At 44.1% G+C, this 18,934-nt stretch overlaps 2 protein-coding genes across 2 annotated transcripts in view; one reads left to right on the forward strand and one right to left on the reverse strand.

The window, feature by feature from the left end:
- Positions 1-9,572, reverse strand: part of CDS2 (CDP-diacylglycerol synthase 2) — a 47,724-nt gene extending 38,152 nt beyond the window's left edge. The window contains exon 1 of the mRNA XM_032786680.2: positions 9,384-9,572. Coding sequence (XP_032642571.1) covers positions 9,384-9,446 — 63 coding nt within the window. The 5' untranslated portion in view covers positions 9,447-9,572. The remainder of the gene's footprint in view (positions 1-9,383) is intronic.
- A 2,671-nt stretch (positions 9,573-12,243) lies between these two features.
- PCNA (proliferating cell nuclear antigen) lies at positions 12,244-17,518 on the forward strand. Its single transcript, XM_032786711.2, has 6 exons — positions 12,244-12,582; positions 13,000-13,097; positions 13,503-13,570; positions 13,895-14,089; positions 14,567-14,690; positions 14,837-17,518. The coding sequence occupies exons 1-6, from the start codon at positions 12,362-12,364 to the stop codon at positions 14,917-14,919; spliced, it is 789 nt and encodes a 262-aa protein (XP_032642602.1). The 5' UTR covers positions 12,244-12,361; the 3' UTR covers positions 14,920-17,518.
- Positions 17,519-18,934: the final 1,416 nt, after the last annotated feature.

An 18,934-nucleotide genomic window follows, 5' to 3' on the forward strand; every position in this document is an offset into this window, starting at 1 on the left:
CGTCTCCCCCTCAATGCGAAGAGGAATATGCAACAGCCTTTGCTCCTTCAGCTACGATTTCCCATCCATTTCACTCACACGCACCGGTTTAGATAAAGCAAAAACTACAAGTTTATTAACTACAAAACATAGATTTTAAGTGATTGTAAGGGATAGAAAACAGATCAAAGCAGATTACCTAGCAAATAAACAAAAAATGCAAACTGAGCATAATATACTAGATAGATTGGATATGAATTAGCAGATTCTCACCCTTACTGATGGTACAGGCAGACTTCCAGATTCTTAAGGTACAAGCTGCATTAGCTTTACATCTTGGGTTTCTCAGGTCTTCATACAACAGACAATGTCATTCCCTGCCTTATATAGCTTTAGCCTATGGCGGGACCCCTTTGTTTTAAAACTTGGCTTTCAGACTGGTTTGTGGAAAAATACTGACAACCCAAGACAGAGTCCAGATTCATGTGGCCTGACCACATGTTCTTGTATTGTCATAGCAGCCATTGCTTATAGGCTGTCTGGCGTGTTCTCAGGAAGGTTCATCCAGTGTGGGATAAGTTTCTTCTAAGGCCTATTGTTCTTTCTAATGGTCCATTACCATGAATGGGTCCCTCCCAGCCAGCTACTTGGACTGGCAGCATCTTCCCCAGTGGGCGTCGCCCAGGTGTGACTACATGTGAAATAGACACAGTCAATATTCAGAACTTCAGATACAAAAATGATACATGCATATAAATAAGAATCATATTCAGCAAATCATACCTTTTCCAATGACACCTTACACGACCCATCTTGCATAAAATACATCTTAATTATACTATGTAATAATATCACTATGAAGAATATAGGGGTGCAGCATCACAGAAGGGATGGGGAGTCTTTTTGCAGAGTTCTAGGAGAGGACAAATCTTAAAGGATGATATATAATCAGCTGTGTTATGGGGAAAAAGTCTTGTCCACGAGCCAATAATGATATGTGCATCTGCATGTAAGGAATCCCTGTTATAAGATTAAATTATTCTCTTGTTTCAAGAGATCCCTAAAAACCTTAAGAGTGGTCATTTCCAGGACGGAATACAGTTGAAACATTAAATTTAGCCAAACACCAGCTAAGCCAAACTACAGGGGAGATTTTTTTTAAATCTTGCTCTTACTATCTTATCAGTAACATGTGTGCAATAACCTCTGAGCTACCTGCTATCTTAAAGACCTTTGACTATTGTTTCCAGCGTGTCCAAAGCTTTGTAACTAACCCCCCACCCAAAACTCTACCGGTCATTGCAAATAACTTCCAGCAGCCACCCAAGGAACAAACCCTGATACTTCTACTCCTGAAGCTACTCCTGAAGCTATGGCATCTTCCCATCCAGTGCCCTTACCAAGGGGCAAGCCGTTAAATTCACATCAGAGCCACCAATGGTACAATGCCAGTCCCTTCACTGAAGTGGTTCTCACTTAAAGCAACTGTCTCATTCTAGGTCTTCTTTCTTGTCTTTGCTCCCCAGGATCATCTAGCATCAGACAACCATGTACCCCTCCAGATCATCTCACACCACTGCCAGGCCTAGAGCTTGGTCTTCCATTAGGAACAGCCTTGTTCTCTCCCTGCCCTCCTTTGCCACCTTTCCTTTCATGCAATTCACGAGAGATTAAGGAGAAGGAAGTGTGGAGCTTGGCCTCAAATCTCCAGACATAAGAGCTAGATAGGACTGGAGAATGTAAGCACAGCTGGGGGTGCAGGGGGGGAGGAAGGAGTCAGATCTCTCCTAACTAAAAAGCTAAGGTGACCAGCTCAAGGCAGATGTCAAAGAGTGTATGAGGAGCTACCCGCAGAGTCCAAAGGCAACAGTTGCAGTGCTGCAGAGTCTCCAACAGCAGCAAAGTAGAATAGCAATGCTGACACCATCCTTGCTTCCTATAAGTTTCTGCATAGCCATTTAAATCTGTTGCTGACTGGGGAAGTTATAAGCAGCAGGGTGGCTCTGGAGCCCTTTGTTGAATTATGGGTTGTTGTTTTTGGTCCTCAATCTATACGCTGTTCACGTCTGGAAAGTTCTTTTTGTCATCATAAAATACAGAAACCACCACCCTTTATTTCCCAGGGGCAAATATTTTTCAAGGCCTAATATAAGAAAGTTCTAGCTGATCTAGTTAAATTGATAATAAGAACATTGTGCAAAACCTATTGATCTTGTGTTGTCAGTTTCAAGAAGTCATGGCTACCTTTATAGACCTAGTCACTGATGTATAACTCATCTCTAAAGAAAAATCCATTGATCTTCACCATCTTTCATACACTTGAGAAATTTTAATACAGCTAAAGAAAAGTTGAAGAGAATATTACAAGTGAGGCAGCTGACAGAGTGAGATGGACACTTATTACACTAGACTGGATTTTTGGGGCAAACGACAACAAGCACTGAAGTTTCCACTCAAAAGTCTGGTAACTGTGTCATGTTAAAGAATTAAGCAGCCAATCCCTTCCTTGCATCCTTGAACCAGGAGATGCAACTGGTGGGCAAATCACAGTGTATGTACATGGACTGGTTTCCTTGATCTCCTGTTATCACCAGCACTCACTGTGTCTCGCACCTTTCATCCAAGAAGCTCGACTCTCTTCCCAAAGCCAAGTTCATCCCTTATGCAAGTCCGTTAAGCCTTACAATATGCCTGAGGTGGGTATATGCTGTTTACAGACCAGGTAATTAATATGTAGATTTAAGAAGGGTACAGAAGGTGGCAGAGTAGGAAATAGAAATGCAGAGCTCTGGTTGCTAATCTTCTGCTACCACGAAAGAACCTCCCCTCCACCTCAGCTTCATTTGTCTTGTCATAACCATACGCTTCAGAAAAATAGAACAAGGGACATCATACTAAGGGTTTATTCTTGCAAGGGGCTGAGAACACTGCAGTCAATGAGAGTTGAGGGCATTCGGTACCTTGGCAAGCTGAACTGCCACAATCTCTATCACAATGGGCTAGAATGGCCTAATTATACATAGGGAATAAACATAAGCTCTGCAGAGTTTTAGACAGCAAGAGTTCAGCAGGTCAGTCATCTGCCTGGAGAATACAGCTGATCTAGTGCTGCAGGCTTAGAAAATGAAACACTGAGCCAGACAGAAAGAAATAAGTTGCCACTTATTAGCATGAAGGTAGCACTGGCAACAGCCCCTTCAAGAAGATTCTGTGAACAAACCAGCGTGTCTGTCTCCCCATCACTGTCCCTATCTGAGATTTTCTACCAACAGAAAATAGTGGATTCGGCATTTGAATTCTTGCTGTGTCATGCCTTTGTTATGTGGGAAAGCTCAGTGCAGTTTTATGTCTATAACAACTAATGGGTTAGCAGAAGTCAAGCACCTCACTATGCATTTCACTCACACAAAATATTGTCACTGAAAGGACCAGATCCTTAAGTTACCAGTGATCAAAGCCACTCCAGCATCGATATGAACCTGGAAAGAAGCAGGCAGTGAAGAGGAGAGTTTCATATATATTTTCAACTTGCCAAGGTGCTGAATGTCCTCAACTCCCATTGACTGCGATGTACTCAGCACCTTGCAAGAACAAATCCTTCTTGGTACGTAGCGACTGACGGAAACCAGGATCAGTTAGTGACACTTTCCCCAGCTCGAGGCCAGATTAGCAGTGGTAAAAGTTGCTACCATCTGATGGCCAACCATCATGAACTATATTAGAGTGGTCTCAGACCAATTCCTAGTTGCAGAATGTCATCACAATAAACCGCACCTTTGTAAAAGACTAACTGGCACCTCTGTTGGCAGTTTCAGAGAAGCCAAGTGTTAAGTGAGCAATAGAGACCAAAATGACCTTTCCGGTCAGGGCCGAGACACGGCTGCTGCCGTCTATCTTGAAAGTAAACTGGGCCTGTCAGTCTCTTACGGAGACGAAATAAACCAGCACTTTTCCTCAGTTCTAAATCTCTTTAAGAATTTTAAAAGGGAAGACACAGGGACAATCCGAATAAGGGGGAGTAACCCTAGTCCTTCAGGGCTTTCGACTGTATCAAAAAAAGCACCAATTTTGCAGTGTATCGAGTTGTGGTATCACCAGATCCTTTAGATGCAATTGCAGCTCTCTACTTCAGACTTGTGAGCCTTTAGTGATCTATATAAAAGTCAGGGGTTCCTCAATGAACAATCTGGGGGTTCAGAATTGCTTAAGTGTTCGAGTGTGCGTCTCAGGTTACATTTTTCCTCCCTTACCCTCACAGCCAGTCTCAGCTTCTCTATTCTGTTCGCCATATGCCCCCACCTGTCCAACTGAGGGGGTGCATATGCACCCAAGCAGAGCACAATGCAAAAGCTGAGCTACAGGAATTTTATCCTTCTTTTGCTTTAGTGTTACAACATGTGGCACCAACATAGCTCCTGATACTTTCAAATCACTTCACATTCATTAGTGAGGATTCTCAAAACCCTTGTGAGGCAGACACATATATACCCATTATACAGCTGGATACTAGAGGCACAAAGTCAAGTTAGAGTTGGCTAGCTACATGCTACTCTGATAGGTGTTTTATAAAGCATACAGATAGCTAAACAACAAGGTCAGTGATGAAGAATTCAACACTTAAACCCCACTTAAACACCAAAAGTCACCACACTCCCACCAAGAATAGAACCCAGGAATCCTGACCAAGAGCAGCAGAAGTTTCCTAAAAGTGGGAGGAGACACCAGTGCCTGAACCATGGCCCTGTCCCTTCTTCCAGAGGCCACACCCCCTTCCTCCTGAGCCCCCCACTCCCTCACCCTTACAGCCGGTAAAATGTGACCTATGCTCTTCCACTTTTAAAAGTGATGGCACCATGGCCCCCTGCCCCATCCCGTTCTGGTGCTCCTCCATCCACTATGCATTTCTCCCTCTATTTCCTGCATTTAATTTTTAATACCTCCTCCCCCATCCCTTTTAGAAATAAAGTTTATTGGTTTGTGCATGCTCAGCAGAAGTATCTGAACACTGCAATGGAAAATTTCATCTGTATGGCCCACTGTGCAAGTATGTCTCGCAGCAGAGCTGCTAAAGGGGGGAAGGGATAGCTCAGTGGTTTGAGCATTGGCCTGCTAAACCCAGGGTTGTAAGTTCAATCCTTGAGGGGACTATTTAGGGATCTGGGGCAAAAAAATCAGTCTGGGGATTGATCCTGCTTTGAGCAGAGGGTTGGACTAGATGATCTCCTGAGGTCCCTTCCAACCCTGATATTCTATTCTATGAAATGTGCTTCTACCATTCACTCCCATAGTTGCCACTATAGTTAAAAGGGGATGGTATTTTCCACTAAGATGTAGGATGTGAACCACAAAGAAAGCCGTAAATCATGCATCAGTAAGATGTGCAGCCCTAAAGACTATGCCTCTAAATAGCACACTCTTGCCCTCCTCCCTTCTCACACATGCTAGCTGTATGTATCACTGGCCCCTGAGACTCTTGAAAAATCCCTGGATCTCATGTACAAAAGAAAAAAAAATGTTAGATTTGTTTGGTGCACTTATGTAAAATTGCAGTTGAAGGAAAATGTGATTCAACAGGATGCTTGTAAAACAGGCACTAGGCTTTGATCTCTCACTCACTTTAAAGTCTTTCCTCACTTCAACTAAGAAGACATCCACATCCAATTTTATAGCAAATAAAAGAATGAGTTTATAAACAGCAAGGGCGAACAAGAGCCTTGAACTGTATTGTACGGGCTGAGAACTTTCATCATATTCATCTAATAACAAACACCCACTGACAGTTATTTTTTAATCAAATCCTTTGTTGGTAATAGATGGTCAACAGGACTGAGCTCCTATTTATCCACACAGCAGGTACAGAAAAATTAACATCTGTGTACATTTCTCTAATTGTTGCATTTCACTATGATCTGGAGGGAAACAAACGGATCCTATCCCCTATCTTTGAGACCCAGAATCTAAAGTCTTACAAAATCTAATTCTGTGAAAACATTTCCCTGTGTATGTGTTTTCATTTCAGAGAAAACTTCCACATTTAAACATTCCCTTGTACCAACAGAAAGAGAAACATAACAGCTAGTGTTGTGCCAGCGAACCAGGAGCAGAAAGTGAAACTAACTTGTTTCCATTATCAATGCAGACAGAAGTGTAAAGCACCATGTAGGCAGGGAAAAAATGCTGAAATGCTAAATTTTAATAATGTACAATTTTAACTTAAAAAAATTAGCAAAAAGAAAACATTTAAGAATTATACAGAGCTTCTCTTCTTTTCAAAGCTAATTTTTTTCTGTGAAACAGAGCAAACTCTGATGAATTATTATTCTTGGCAAGGCTACAAATATAACAGAAAATGGGTAACAGTCTCTTCCATATAACGATGCTCAAACATGATATGCAGGGTTCAACTAAAAGACCTGCACATATATTACAGCATCCACACAAGCTACACTCAGTTACTATTATTTCTATTGCTATCATGCGTCAAGTGTACCAGGCACTTTCCAAAACAATGAGGAAGACAACCCTGGTCTTAATCAGCTTTACCAGGTCAGACCTCACGGGGTCTTTCAGGCAGCTTGCTGCACAGGTCTGCTCACACGGACCTCATTGCATAAGCAAGGCCTTGGAAAATACATTAGAGATAATCTTGCCAAGCACCCAATTTAGGTCATCACATTCTGACAACCTCATCCTCTCCCTGTTAAGTTTCAAAATATTATTTGCTTCCCACCCTAAATTGCTGTGTATTGTTGCACAGCTGCCACCTTTAACATCAGAGGTGGCTGCAGTAATTCTTTGTCTTTCACATTTTGTTTGCTGGTTTGGGTTATTTTGGGATGAGCGATGCCTCATAATTCCCAGACTTCTATTGGGAGGATTGCATCTCAAGGCATCCGCTCACATATAACTGGAGAAGCCCTTTTGGAAAACTCATTGTATGAAAAAACAGCTTTGTTAGCTGTAGATAACAAGAGAGATTACACTATAACAGCCCTCTGACATTCTTAAAGAAGAACATATCCCATAGCTAAGACAAGCTCAGCTTGTTTGGCTGACAGCGAATGTTTTCATCACAGTTAAGCAATACGAATGTCTCCAAGCTTCCAAGAAAGCATTCCAACTCCTACGAAAGTATTGCAGGATAAGTGACCTTAGCAGAATTCTTTAATGATTTCAGTGGAGAATCAGTTTATTTTAAGCTTTTTTCTGTTTTTACTGATTTACATTTTTACAGTTGTGCAAAATTATGGGGTTTAAGGCTTTTGTATTTTTACCTATTGAAATTTTCACAGTTTGGGAAAATTGTAGGGGAGTCAGGCAATAGCTGGGGGGAAATCAGACACTTATTTAACAAGAATACATACTTGGATTCATTAAAGCTCTGTAACAGTTAAATCACAAACAGTCATCACATGTCAATAAATACACAGCAAATATCCTTAAATCAAACTGTAATAAGTTCTCAAGCAGCATTCTTACTTGGCCTAGCTGTACATTTTGATAAAGATTGATTACAATATTTTTCAAATCAGTTTGTGCGCATGTTGAAATTGATGTTTATCAACATTTACCAATACAAATCTAATCCTTCTAAGCCTTTGTATGAGAGTTCTATAAATTCCCCTGCCACAAAATAAATTGCAACGGATACAAATGCAATTACCTAGCTGATGAGGAGTTAATCCTCTTTTGTTTAATATAAAAAATTAAAATGTTATTAGCACTGAACAAATGGAAGTCAGTAATTGTTGAGAGGATACAACTTCATATAAGCTACGAGACAGTCAGCACCTTGGACCTAAATTAAGGCAAGTTTTTAGCAATCCCATTCAATAAAGGGTCATTTTCTCCTTTAAGTTTCAGCTCTATAATTATGCAAGAATGGTATAGGTAATTAGAACCAAAGATATATATTAAAACTCATGTGAGGTATTAGAGGAACATTGCTGCAATTGTAGAAATGCAAGCTGTCAAAAGAAGATAGGATTTTACATATTCCTCTAGGATTACTTAAACATAGAAATGTCATAATTTTAGCTTCTTTCTTTTAAGTAGTTCAAACATTCCACTGCAGTGTAGGAAGGACAAGCACAGTAACACTGCCCTAAGGAACAGGAGCCAAAAGAAAACTGACCTCCAGGCTGGGCAAGATGCAAAAATTAACCTAATGAGCAAGTAAAGAGTAAATACAGTTTTTCAGTTCTCATTTTCAATGTCCCTAACATGATTAAATGCAAGGACACAGATGTATTTTTAAATATGATTTTTATCTTGACAGCACAACCCTTTTCAGAGTTACTTTACAAGACAACTTGATGGTGAGTTTTCCCCCTTAAAACATCTAGATGTGTTCTTGTTTGAGAAATAACAAAAACAGTGTATTACATTTCTTACCCCTTTAAATGTTCTCATTAGGTTGCTGAAATTATAAATTCTGTGTAATCCAACAGACCATACTTTTTTTTCCTGGGGGGTGGCATATTATAGCTGCATTGTGAGCTCCTCCACCCAGGGACTTGGTTGTTTTGGGTAGGTCTGTAAAATGCTGTGTACACTTGGGGCAGTATATAAAGAATATAATATCCACATTACTGTAATAATCAGACTTTCTGCAACAGAAACCAGTTGCACTCCAAAAAAGGACCAATATGCCTATCAGGAACAGTAGATATGTCTATAAATGTATAGAAAAAACAACCACAGATAGGTCTTGTTTACTCAGGACTTGCCCTCAAAGCCCAGCTTTGGGTTACAAATAAATGCCAAGTTCTCTTGGTACTGAGAAGTGCTGTAACAGATTATAGACACCATATAGCCTAGTGTACTCCAACTTCTTGTTTTGAGAGATTTTGTCTGCCTGCAAGGTACACATGGCTCCTAGCACCTTTTAGAAAGGTGACAAATAAGCCTACAGCTCTGGTGGGAGACCAGAACCAAAAAGCTTCTGTTTACCAAAACAGCTCTTGCAAGGGGATGGAACTGCCATCAGGCCAATCATCCGCTGTAACCCCAATTCCTCAGGAAGGGCTGGAAATATCTTTGCTCTGGTTCATGCTGATTATCCCATCAACAGTGCAACCCACGCACATCCTACACCCCAGCCTCGCACGGCCCCTCAAGCCGATGAAGCATACATCACTACACTGCACTCCTAATTCCTCATACCACCCCAACCTTTGCACCCCTCTCTGTACGACCCACCCCTGCGCAGCTCATTACAATCTTCTGCAGCCCACCCGTGAGCAACGTCTCCTTTGCATCCCATGAGCACCCCAACTGCAGCTCCCCCTGACCATCTTCCGCACTCCACCGCCGCTGCAACCCCCCACCCCGGCCCCTTTGCAAGCACCAGCCCAAAGCACTGGGTGCCTTGCCTCTGTGCACTTCTGGCCCCGCCCCGTTACCTTCTCCTCGGGTTCCTGGGCCCCGCCGGGCTCCCGGCCGAGCCTCTGCCTCAGCTCACTCATCTTGGCCAGAGGCCGCCGCGCCTGGCGCTCCGCTGTCCGCGCCCGCAGACGCTCCCGAGGCAACAGCTCCGAACGCTGCAGCGCGAGACCAGGCGGCAGCAGCGCAAGCGCAAGCGCAAGCGCCCCGGGGCTTCCATGGGGCGGGGAGAAAGGGGGTAAAGGGGCCGAGCCAATAGTAGGCGCAGGAGCGGAAAGGTGGGCGTGGCCACCGTCTTTCTCCGCCAGCCTCATTCTCAATGCGGAAGCCCTCGCTCGCGCGCTCCCCGCCCATGTGTACCCAGATGTGGGCAGCTCTCCTGCCGAGGCCGCCGTGATTGGTGTACGCAGTGGCGTATCTAGTGCAATAACCCATGGGATGCCCACACCAGAGGAGACCAATGGATGCATGGGGGGCCAGGGGGAGGGCAGGCGGTGATGTGGTATAGAGCTGCTGGAATAGGGGTGCTGCTGCACCCCCTTGGCTTGAAGTGGTTTCCATCATGTAACGGTTTAAAATTTGCATCTCATGCTCCCCAATATAAAAATTGTTCCAGTGCTACTGCTGCAGTGTGCTGCATCCTTGGCCCCCTCACCAGGAAAGGGATGGCATCACCCCCCAAAAATTCCCCCTCCGCCTACAGTCACTAATTCCATGCAGAACAAGCACGGGGGCTGGGGTTACAGGTGCATCCTAGCCTACATAAACCACATGGCCTTGACTGTATTTGCTCAGGCAGGGCTTCACAGAGACACAAAGGCCAGTGTTTGGGGTGTGAGGACAAACAGAGTCCCAGGCCAGAAGGGACCAGTGTGAGCATCAAGTCTAGCTTCCTGTATAGCACAGGCCAGAAACCTCCACAATAATTCCTAAAGCAGATCTTTCAGAAAAACTTCCAACTGTAATTTAAAAATTGTCAGTGATGGAGAATCACCACTACCCTTGGTAAATGTTTCCAATGGTTAATTATGTTCACTGTTGAAAATGTATGCCTTATTTCCAGTCTGAATTTGTCCAGCTTGAACTTCCAGCTGTTGGATCTTATTAGACATTTCTCTACAAGAACTAAGAGCCCATTATCAAATATTTGTTCTTCATGTAAGGATCTATAGATTGTAATCAAGTCACCCCTTTACTGTTAAATAGATTAAGCTCTTTGAGTCAAACTCTATAAGGCATGTTTTCTAATCCTGTAATCATTCCCACGGCTCTTCTCTGAACGCTTTCCAGTTTTTCAACACCCTTCTTGAACTGTGGACACCAGAACTGGACACAGTATTCCAGCAATAGTTGCACCAGTGCCAAATAGCAGTAAAATAACCTGAGCTGTTCAGCAACCAATGAACAACAGATTGGTGGGGAATGAGGACTTCGAAGTTTTAGAACTTGGAAAATGTTAAAAGGTTTTGCAATTTCGAAGACAAGTGGCGGGTGATGGTGCATTGGAGCTGTCGCTGATACTGACATTGTAATGCAGTTACTAACCTGTGTATCAAGGATCTCTATTGGTGCGGCTAGGCTGTATGTTACATGCCTTTAACTGGTTGCAAGAAAGGAATAATGTTTAACTCAGGGGGGCTTACGCTTTTGTAGGAAGTGGCTCTGAGCTCTGTGATACTTTGCGTGACCACAGAACGCATCATAAAAACCAGAAAGTTCCTGGAAGGCTACAAATTGAGTACATCACCACAAAGACCACCACAATCAATGCAAGTTGACATACTCAACAGCTTGACCAACCCATCCCATCTAGCAACCCAGAACTGCCATGGGGCCTTCAGCCCATCACAACTCTGCACTGCCACACAACCTTCAGGACTCCAGCATTCCACTCTGCATTCCAGCTCCAACATACCATCCTGCTATTGCAAACCCTGCTTTCCCATTCATTTCCACCAAACCACCCGGGGGCCCAAGCTTCCACTTATCAGCCCCTATCCAAAGAGGAGTGCATGGGTGCACAACTGCTCCAGAACCATCGGGGCCCCAACATTCCCTTCAGCAGCCCCCCACATTTGCAGCAGACCCTACAGTCCTGATGTTCCACCCAGCATCACCCCCTGCTCCACTCCCTCAGCAGCTCCAAGGCCTACAGGCCCCTAAACGTTCCAACCAGAAGCAACTCCACAAATGCCATGAGAAATTCAAGGCCCCCACATTCCACGCAGCTACTGCTGTGGAACATTTGGGACCCCAACATTCCTTCTAGCCCCTCCCATGTAACTTACGGGGCCCCAACATTCCATCTAGCTCCTCCCATGGAACTTTATGGGGCCCCAACATTCCATCTAGCTCCTCCCAAGGAATTTTTTGGGGGCCCCAATATTCCATCAAACAACTGCCACGGAATCTTCGGGGCCTCCGCATTCCATCGAACAGCCCCCATCCTCTTCTCAACTCCCCTCGACCACTGGGGCCCCATGGCTCTATCAGACAGAGGAAGCCAGATCGGGATGGGTCAGCAGAAGAGAAGCTAAGGAAAGCTGCCGACACTACGGCGGTGTCCAGAATTGGAGAGAACAGCGATTTGCAGCTACGTATAGACAAGGAGAGCCATGTGTTGATTGGTCGTCGTACATTAACTGGTGGGTGTGGCTCCTATTGTTACGCGTCAGGTGATAGGCAAGCTGGGCACGATGTTATCTACCTAGTGATTGGTCGATCACAGTCATGTGGGCGTGATTTATGACGCTTCCACGATTAGCGGCTGTGCTGACAAAGGGGCGGGTCTACCGGTATTACGGGGGCGCTAATTGGTGACTTGTAGGCGAAGCTTCCGGCTCCGACCTGTGTATGATTGGAATAGCACGACGAGTGGGCGGGACCAGGCCAGGGACGTTATAAGAGCCGTCGTTTGGCGCGCAGTGGAGGCAGTTGGGGGTCTTTGTGTGCGGAGCAGTGCGGCGCTGGGTTTTGTGGCTTCTCCCCCGCTGACAGGATGTTCGAGGCGCGGCTGGTGCAGGGCTCGGTGCTGAAGCGGGTGCTGGAGGCGCTCAAAGACTTGATCACGGAGGCCTGCTGGGATCTGGGCTCGGGCGGCATCAGCCTGCAGAGCATGGACTCCTCACACGTCTCGCTGGTGCAGCTCACGCTGCGTTCCGAGGGCTTCGACACCTACCGCTGCGACCGCAACATCGCCATGGGGGTCAACCTGGCCAGGTAGCGGGGCCGGGGGGAGGCTCAGTTCCCTCAGCCGCGGTGGGGGGGTGACTGGCTGGCGCGCGAGAGCGAAGTTCTCTGGGAAGGCGGGGGAGAGCGCGCGCTGGTCTCTGGTGGAGCTGACGTCATTTCGGCGCCAGTCGCACAATGCCCCGGCGCGCTGGCGGGAAAGCTGCACGTGGGGCGGGGGGCCTATGGGCCCCGAGTACCATGGCCTGGCCAGGGCGCGCTGGAGCGGAGGCGTCCGCCCAGCTCCCATCACTACGTTGCGCTCTGTATTGGCCCGGGAGGTGGGAAGGCAAGTTGAGCAACACTCAGAGCTGTCCCTCGGCCCTGTGATTGTTTCAGTCACTGTCGCAGGGGCGGATGTTGGTGCAGTATAACTGACCTAGTAATCAATGCTCTTGTTTTTTCTAGTATGTCCAAAATACTGAAGTGTGCTGGCAATGAAGACATAATCACTCTCAGAGCAGAGGATAATGCAGATACATTGGCTCTAGTATTTGAGGCACCAAGTAAATATCTTGATTCCAAATTATTTTAATAAGATACAAAATTATTTAATTCAGTTATGAAGCAGAATTGGGAGTGAAATGTTGTAATTCTGCATTTCAGAACAGCTGATCAGTGGGTTGGCTTTCTTTGCTGTTCAGAAAAAGATGTGCATATCTTTGAACCATCAGTCACTATTTAACTTCATTAAGCTTTATACTTTGAGTAGACTTCAGTGGATATTTAGTTAAAGAATAACTGTGGCATTGGGATACTCACAAAGTTGACACCAAGAAGAAACCTAACAAGTTTTTTGTGATTTTTTTTTATTGAATTAAGACTATGCTGAGGAAATGTTATGAAACAGAACTTAGCAGCCCTAGCTTTAATGTGTTGGAACAGGTCTAGTCAAATATCTTTGTTTTTAGATCAGGAGAAGGTCTCTGATTATGAGATGAAGTTAATGGATTTAGATGTGGAACAACTTGGAATTCCTGTAAGTAATTTTATCTCCACTGCTGATCTAAGTTACATTATTGGGTTTTACAAATAAGCCAATAACTTGAATGTTTAGCTGTCAAAAAATGTTTTGTAACTAGCTTCCTGTTAGGAAATGTAATAAATGTGAACTTTATTTTGAGGCAGACTGTTTCCCAACAAAGCTCTCATTAAATTTCTGTATAAGCCTTAGACTTGTTTCTGTGAGTGGTATTTTTGGCTTAAATCTGCAGTATGATACACATGGGCTAATATATGTAAGTGACAGAGTACAAAAGTTTGTTCTGGTACTGTTAAATTACCTAAGGCTGTCTCCTCACAGGAACAAGAATACAGCTGTGTAGTGAAAATGCCTTCTGGTGAATTTGCACGGATCTGCAGAGATCTAAGCCATATTGGAGATGCTGTTGTCATCTCTTGTGCAAAAGATGGTGTAAAATTTTCTGCTAATGGAGAACTGGGAAATGGGAACATAAAGCTGTCACAGACCAGTAATGTGGATAAGGAGGAAGAAGCTGTAAGTTTGATGGTGCTCTGAAAATTTTCCAAAATATTGGGACTTGAGTCTCTCACTAGTGTTGGAGCAGGTGCAACTTGCTGAAACATTTGTGGAATATTGACTCAAAAGTCCAGTCTACCTGACTGGGCTTAGAAAACTGACAGGCTACAAAATATGGGGTCTTTCCTGTCTCTAATATAGGACTGAGTAATACATAGGTATCAGGAAAACGGGAGGTGGGTGGGGAAACATTACTAGTGTTTCAGCTGGCATCTGCTCTCTTGTGGTAGACAAGTGCTGTCACTGGGGCTGTAACAAATAAAGTGCCCAGAAGTTGCTGCTTGTGCTGTACTACATTTATGGGCTATTAGGACATGAAATCTCTGTTCAAGAAAATACGAGTGCAGAAATGGCAAATACTTAATGGCGCTCTGATCTTGCTTTTAAGAGCACTGTAGTCTTAATTCGTGATTGTTTTTGATTTCTTCCTCTTAGGTTACAATAGAGATGAATGAGCCAGTCCAGCTAACTTTTGCTTTGAGGTACTTGAATTTTTTTACCAAAGCCACACCACTGTCACCTACAGTTACACTTAGTATGTCTGCAGATGTTCCATTAGGTAAGTAATGCTGCTTTCAGTTCTTCAAAACAAGGTTGTATAGTTACACCATTTGTAAGCTGCATTGTAAAGTCTCAACACAGGCATAAATGACACTGTTCATTGGAAGTGATCTGAGTAACTGACTTGCTTTTTTTCTCCCTCAGTTGTGGAGTACAAGATTGCAGATATGGGACATTTAAAATATTATCTTGCCCCAAAGATTGAGGATCAGCAGGATGGTTCTTAAAATGCAGTAGGACCAAGGGAAGAGCTTCTGAGAGTCTTGGGAGATGAAAACTGCTTTTCTGCGGATGAAGAAAGTGTCTAGTCAGAAGTTAAAAATACTGTTATGCATGTTTGTAGATATTCTCTGTAAATATTTTTTTCAACTTAATTTGTTTTGTACCTACTTTGAAAAACATATCTGTATCTTTGCTATTCTACACTGTCTACTTACACATTCTTTTTTAGATGCTGTTTTTTAGATCAAGCTTGTAGTTCCTGTTGAAATTGCTAGTGGTAAAGGGTGCAATATTGAAACAGTAACTTACAATAAAAGGATCTCTCTAGCACTCTACCTGTGAAACCTCAGTGGAGTGAGGTTACTAATGCCTTCCTAAGTGACTAATGTAAACATAATTCAACTTTGACAATCCCCTTGTCAAAAGGGGAACTGCAATATAATTGAAATGTGAAAATGGTAATTTTTGAATAATGTTCTTTATCCTGCATAGCTATGAATAGACTAACAGTCTGAATACTACTGCCAACATCTATTTCTTAAAATCAAAGAAATGTAGACTGCAGGAAGCACTAACACATGTAATAAAATAGGAAACAGCAGCAACTTTCCAACTTCTTATATGACCATGAGCTTTTTTGTTGGCAATTACATGACTGACACAAACTATAAATACAGTTTGGCTAATTTCACTTAAACAGTCCTCCTTTGGCTGTAACTGGAAGACAAGTGATATAAGTGAGTGTGATCAATGTCACTCTTACAGCGTATGTGAACTCTACTTGTTTTGCAACAGCTTCTTCATGTAGGAGGGAGGTCTGAGTACCATGATCTCATTCACATACATTACAGTGTAACCACAGATGCAGAATCAGTTTGTGTAAATTAAGGGGACTTTGCATAGTTATGCTCAGCTGATTTAAGATGGTTTACATCAATGTTGATTGATTCCTTAAAGTTTACTTGAGTGGCAGTAAAGGAATTAAATGTGTATTTAAACCAGTGCACTTCCAATTTCCAGACTTGTCCATGTTCCCAAACTTGAAATTTTCAAGTTGCAGCTTTGGTAAATTATCTAAAGGTTCATGAAATATTGGTGTTAGGACCAATGACAAGTTCAAAAGTAGTTTAGTAGAAACTTGTATACAAAACAAATAGCAATTGAATTTTACTACTGATTTCAAAATGTCACTTAACAAAATGGTTGCAGTAATGCCATTTTGAGTTAGACATTAGAATTCCATAACTTTCCATTCTCTTGCAGCTTCTTAGAAAGGTGATGCATTTTGTTTTCTAATAATTTACAATAAACTGCATCAACCTATTTCAGACATTGTTTAAATTAAAAGTATTACTTAAATTCTCAGTAGGTCTTGTGTATTACTAGCTACATAACCTTCATTGACAGGGAACTGTTGGGGAATTAATTCCCTTACTGTGATCTACTGTTTTCCCAGCTGCAGGAGAGTATTAGGTTAGCACAGGTGTCAGCAACCTTTCAGAAGGGGTGTGCAAAGTCTTCAATTTATTCACTCTAATTTAAGGTTTCCTGTGCCAGTAATACATTTTAATGTTTTTACAAGGTCTCTATAAGTCTATATAACTAAAGTATTATATGTAAAGTAAATAAGGTTTTTTTAAAACGTTTAAGAAGCCTACTTTAAAATGCAGAGTCACCACAACCTGGACAGTGCAAGTGCCACTGAAAATCAGCTCCTTTGGCATGCGTAGGCCTCTGGGTTAGCACTTTACAATGTAAATTGTTTTGGGAGCTAGGATGGTAAAGAGTTAAGTATTACTGTGAGTTAAACTACCCCCCAGGCCCACGGCTAGAGAAATTTGGCAAGACCTTTTAATGGGTATGGAAGGGGTCATATATTCATGAACATTAGAACAGGTGTATTTTGGTCTGAGTTAGCCACTGTTCTAAATATAATTCCGCTACCATGATATGCTCAAAGCATGTTTGTGTACAGTAGTCAAACCTACCTGGAAGCTGTGTTAAACCTCCAAACATCTTCAGTTGTGTTAGTTACAAAATGACTGAACTAGCTCTCTCTTGAAAGAATGATGAAGCAGGAAAGAGTCACAAGGTGGCAGCAGTAGGCTAAAATCAACACTACTGTACTTTGCTACCTCAAAGTACAACTGGTTTGAGGATATTTCTGCAGAAATTCCCATGCAGAGCTGCTGTCAGTCCATATTGCTGTAGGAACATAAGAGGACTTTTCAAGACCTGTAAACCTGCTTGTTTAATTGATTCAATACCTCTCCAAGCATTGAGACTACTTCCTGTGCTCGACCAAACCACCTGGCAGAGATGGATGACAGTTCCATGTTACACAGGGTATTCTAATCTTACTAGTTGGTCACCATCTTGCATATTCTTCCACCCAGAGGGGTTTGCAAGAAATTTTTTTTGGTGGTCTCAGAGTGTGACCACCAACTCTTGACACTTTTTCCTGTACTAACTGGGAAAAAGAAATATGCACATACACACATCCAAACCATTGTAATTTATGTAGGGGGTTTTTGGTTGGTTAGTTGGGGGTTTTTTGGTTATTTTTGGCAGACTCCATAATACAAGTATTGCTGTGAAAAGAGATACTTGCATGTTTGTTAATACCACTTTTCTCAGTAAGCCTCAGGACAAAATAAGGCCTGGATGAGGGGGCAGCAGGGGCGATCGGGGGATGGGGAAGACAGTGGGAACCTGAGGTGATAGTGGGGGTGAGCCCCACTCCCATGCAGCCAGAGCCAGGGGTCAGCACCCAGGGCCCACCACATGCCACTGTGTGGCTAGAGCCCAGAGTTGGGGACTGGTGCTGCATGGCCATGGGTCAGTGCTGCTGCCATGCAGCCAGAGCTAACCTCACTGCTCCGCAGCTAGAGCCAGGGGTCGGCACGTGGGGCCAGCTTCCACTTCTAGGGATCAGTGCCCACTGCCATGTAGCTGGGAGTGGGGGGTCAGCCCTGGGGCCTGGAGCCATGTGTCTGGAGCTTAGGGTCAACACCTGTCACGGCCAGGCGTCAGCATCTAGGGCCGGCTCCTGCTGCTTGAGCCCATGACCAGAGCTGGGGAACAGTGCCCACCACTGAGCGGCTGGAGGTGGGAGCCAGAGCCACATGGCCAGAGCTGGAGTTCAGCACCTGCCACTGCGCAGCCAGAGCCAGGGGTTGGCACCCGAAGCCCTACAGCCAGGCTCCTGAAGTCCCACTGCTGGAGCCTGCCACCCAACCACCCCAGGGCTGACGCTCAAGCCTTCCCATCCCCCCTTTCCCCTCCCTCAGGTGGGTTAAGAATTCACCTTGCTCCTGCAACATTGTGCCCCACGAGTCTCCAGAGCTGGTGCAGGATGGTGGCACATCTGTGAGTGACAGGGAGGGAAGGGAAGGTGCTGATGCTTTGCCCCCCTTCCCCATCATCGCCCAAGTGGCTGTCGTGGCCAGACAAAAAGCCCCTGGTGGCTGCGTGCAGCCACGGTGGCCATGTTTGAAAAACTGCACTAGAGAAACACCCCTTTGCAGTCTTTTAATCTGAAGGTGCATGTCTCCACCTTGCATGAGCGACTCATGGCTGCTTCTGGCATCCCTCTGCAGAGTTGCTAGTCTCTTCCACATGTTATATTGTCAGTCGATTGTTAGATGTGGTTTAGAGCCCTTGGGTCAAGTGGTACTGCCTGAATGCCTGTCATTGTCAGAGCCAAAAGCTGCAACTGCTCTATGTACTGAGTCAGTAAAGAATCCAATGTCAGTGCCCCTCTTTTTCTCCTGTTATAGTACCTTTTCGGGTCTATTTTAAATGCCCAATCAGCTGCTCTCACTGTACAGAGGTGCAAGGAGACTCAGAAATGTGATGTTGGACTATGGAGCTGAGATCAGCTTTGGATGACTGTCAAGTGCAGGAATGGGTCTACACTTCCGTGGTGGTAATCTTTAATCATGTTTCACCAGTGTATGTGAAGCAGGGCTAGCGGTCGTAGCCTTGAGCTTCCCTTTCTGGCGCAACCCCCAGCCATGC

The sequence above is a fragment of the Chelonoidis abingdonii genome, chromosome 2 (assembly GCF_003597395.2).
Source record: "Chelonoidis abingdonii isolate Lonesome George chromosome 2, CheloAbing_2.0, whole genome shotgun sequence".
Taxonomy (NCBI): domain Eukaryota; kingdom Metazoa; phylum Chordata; order Testudines; family Testudinidae; genus Chelonoidis; species Chelonoidis abingdonii.

What these genes read in the sequence shown, in the direction of transcription:
- PCNA (XM_032786711.2), top strand. Translation starts at nt 12,362, where the DNA reads ATGTTCGAGGCGCGGCTGGTGCAGGGCTCGGTGCTGAAGCGGGTGCTG. An exon ending in TGGAACAACTTGGAATTCCT is followed by an intron (nt 13,571 to 13,894) that starts GTAAGTAATTTT and finishes GTCTCCTCACAG; the next exon opens with GAACAAGAATACAGCTGTGT. An exon ending in TGGATAAGGAGGAAGAAGCT is followed by an intron (nt 14,090 to 14,566) that starts GTAAGTTTGATG and finishes TCTTCCTCTTAG; the next exon opens with GTTACAATAGAGATGAATGA.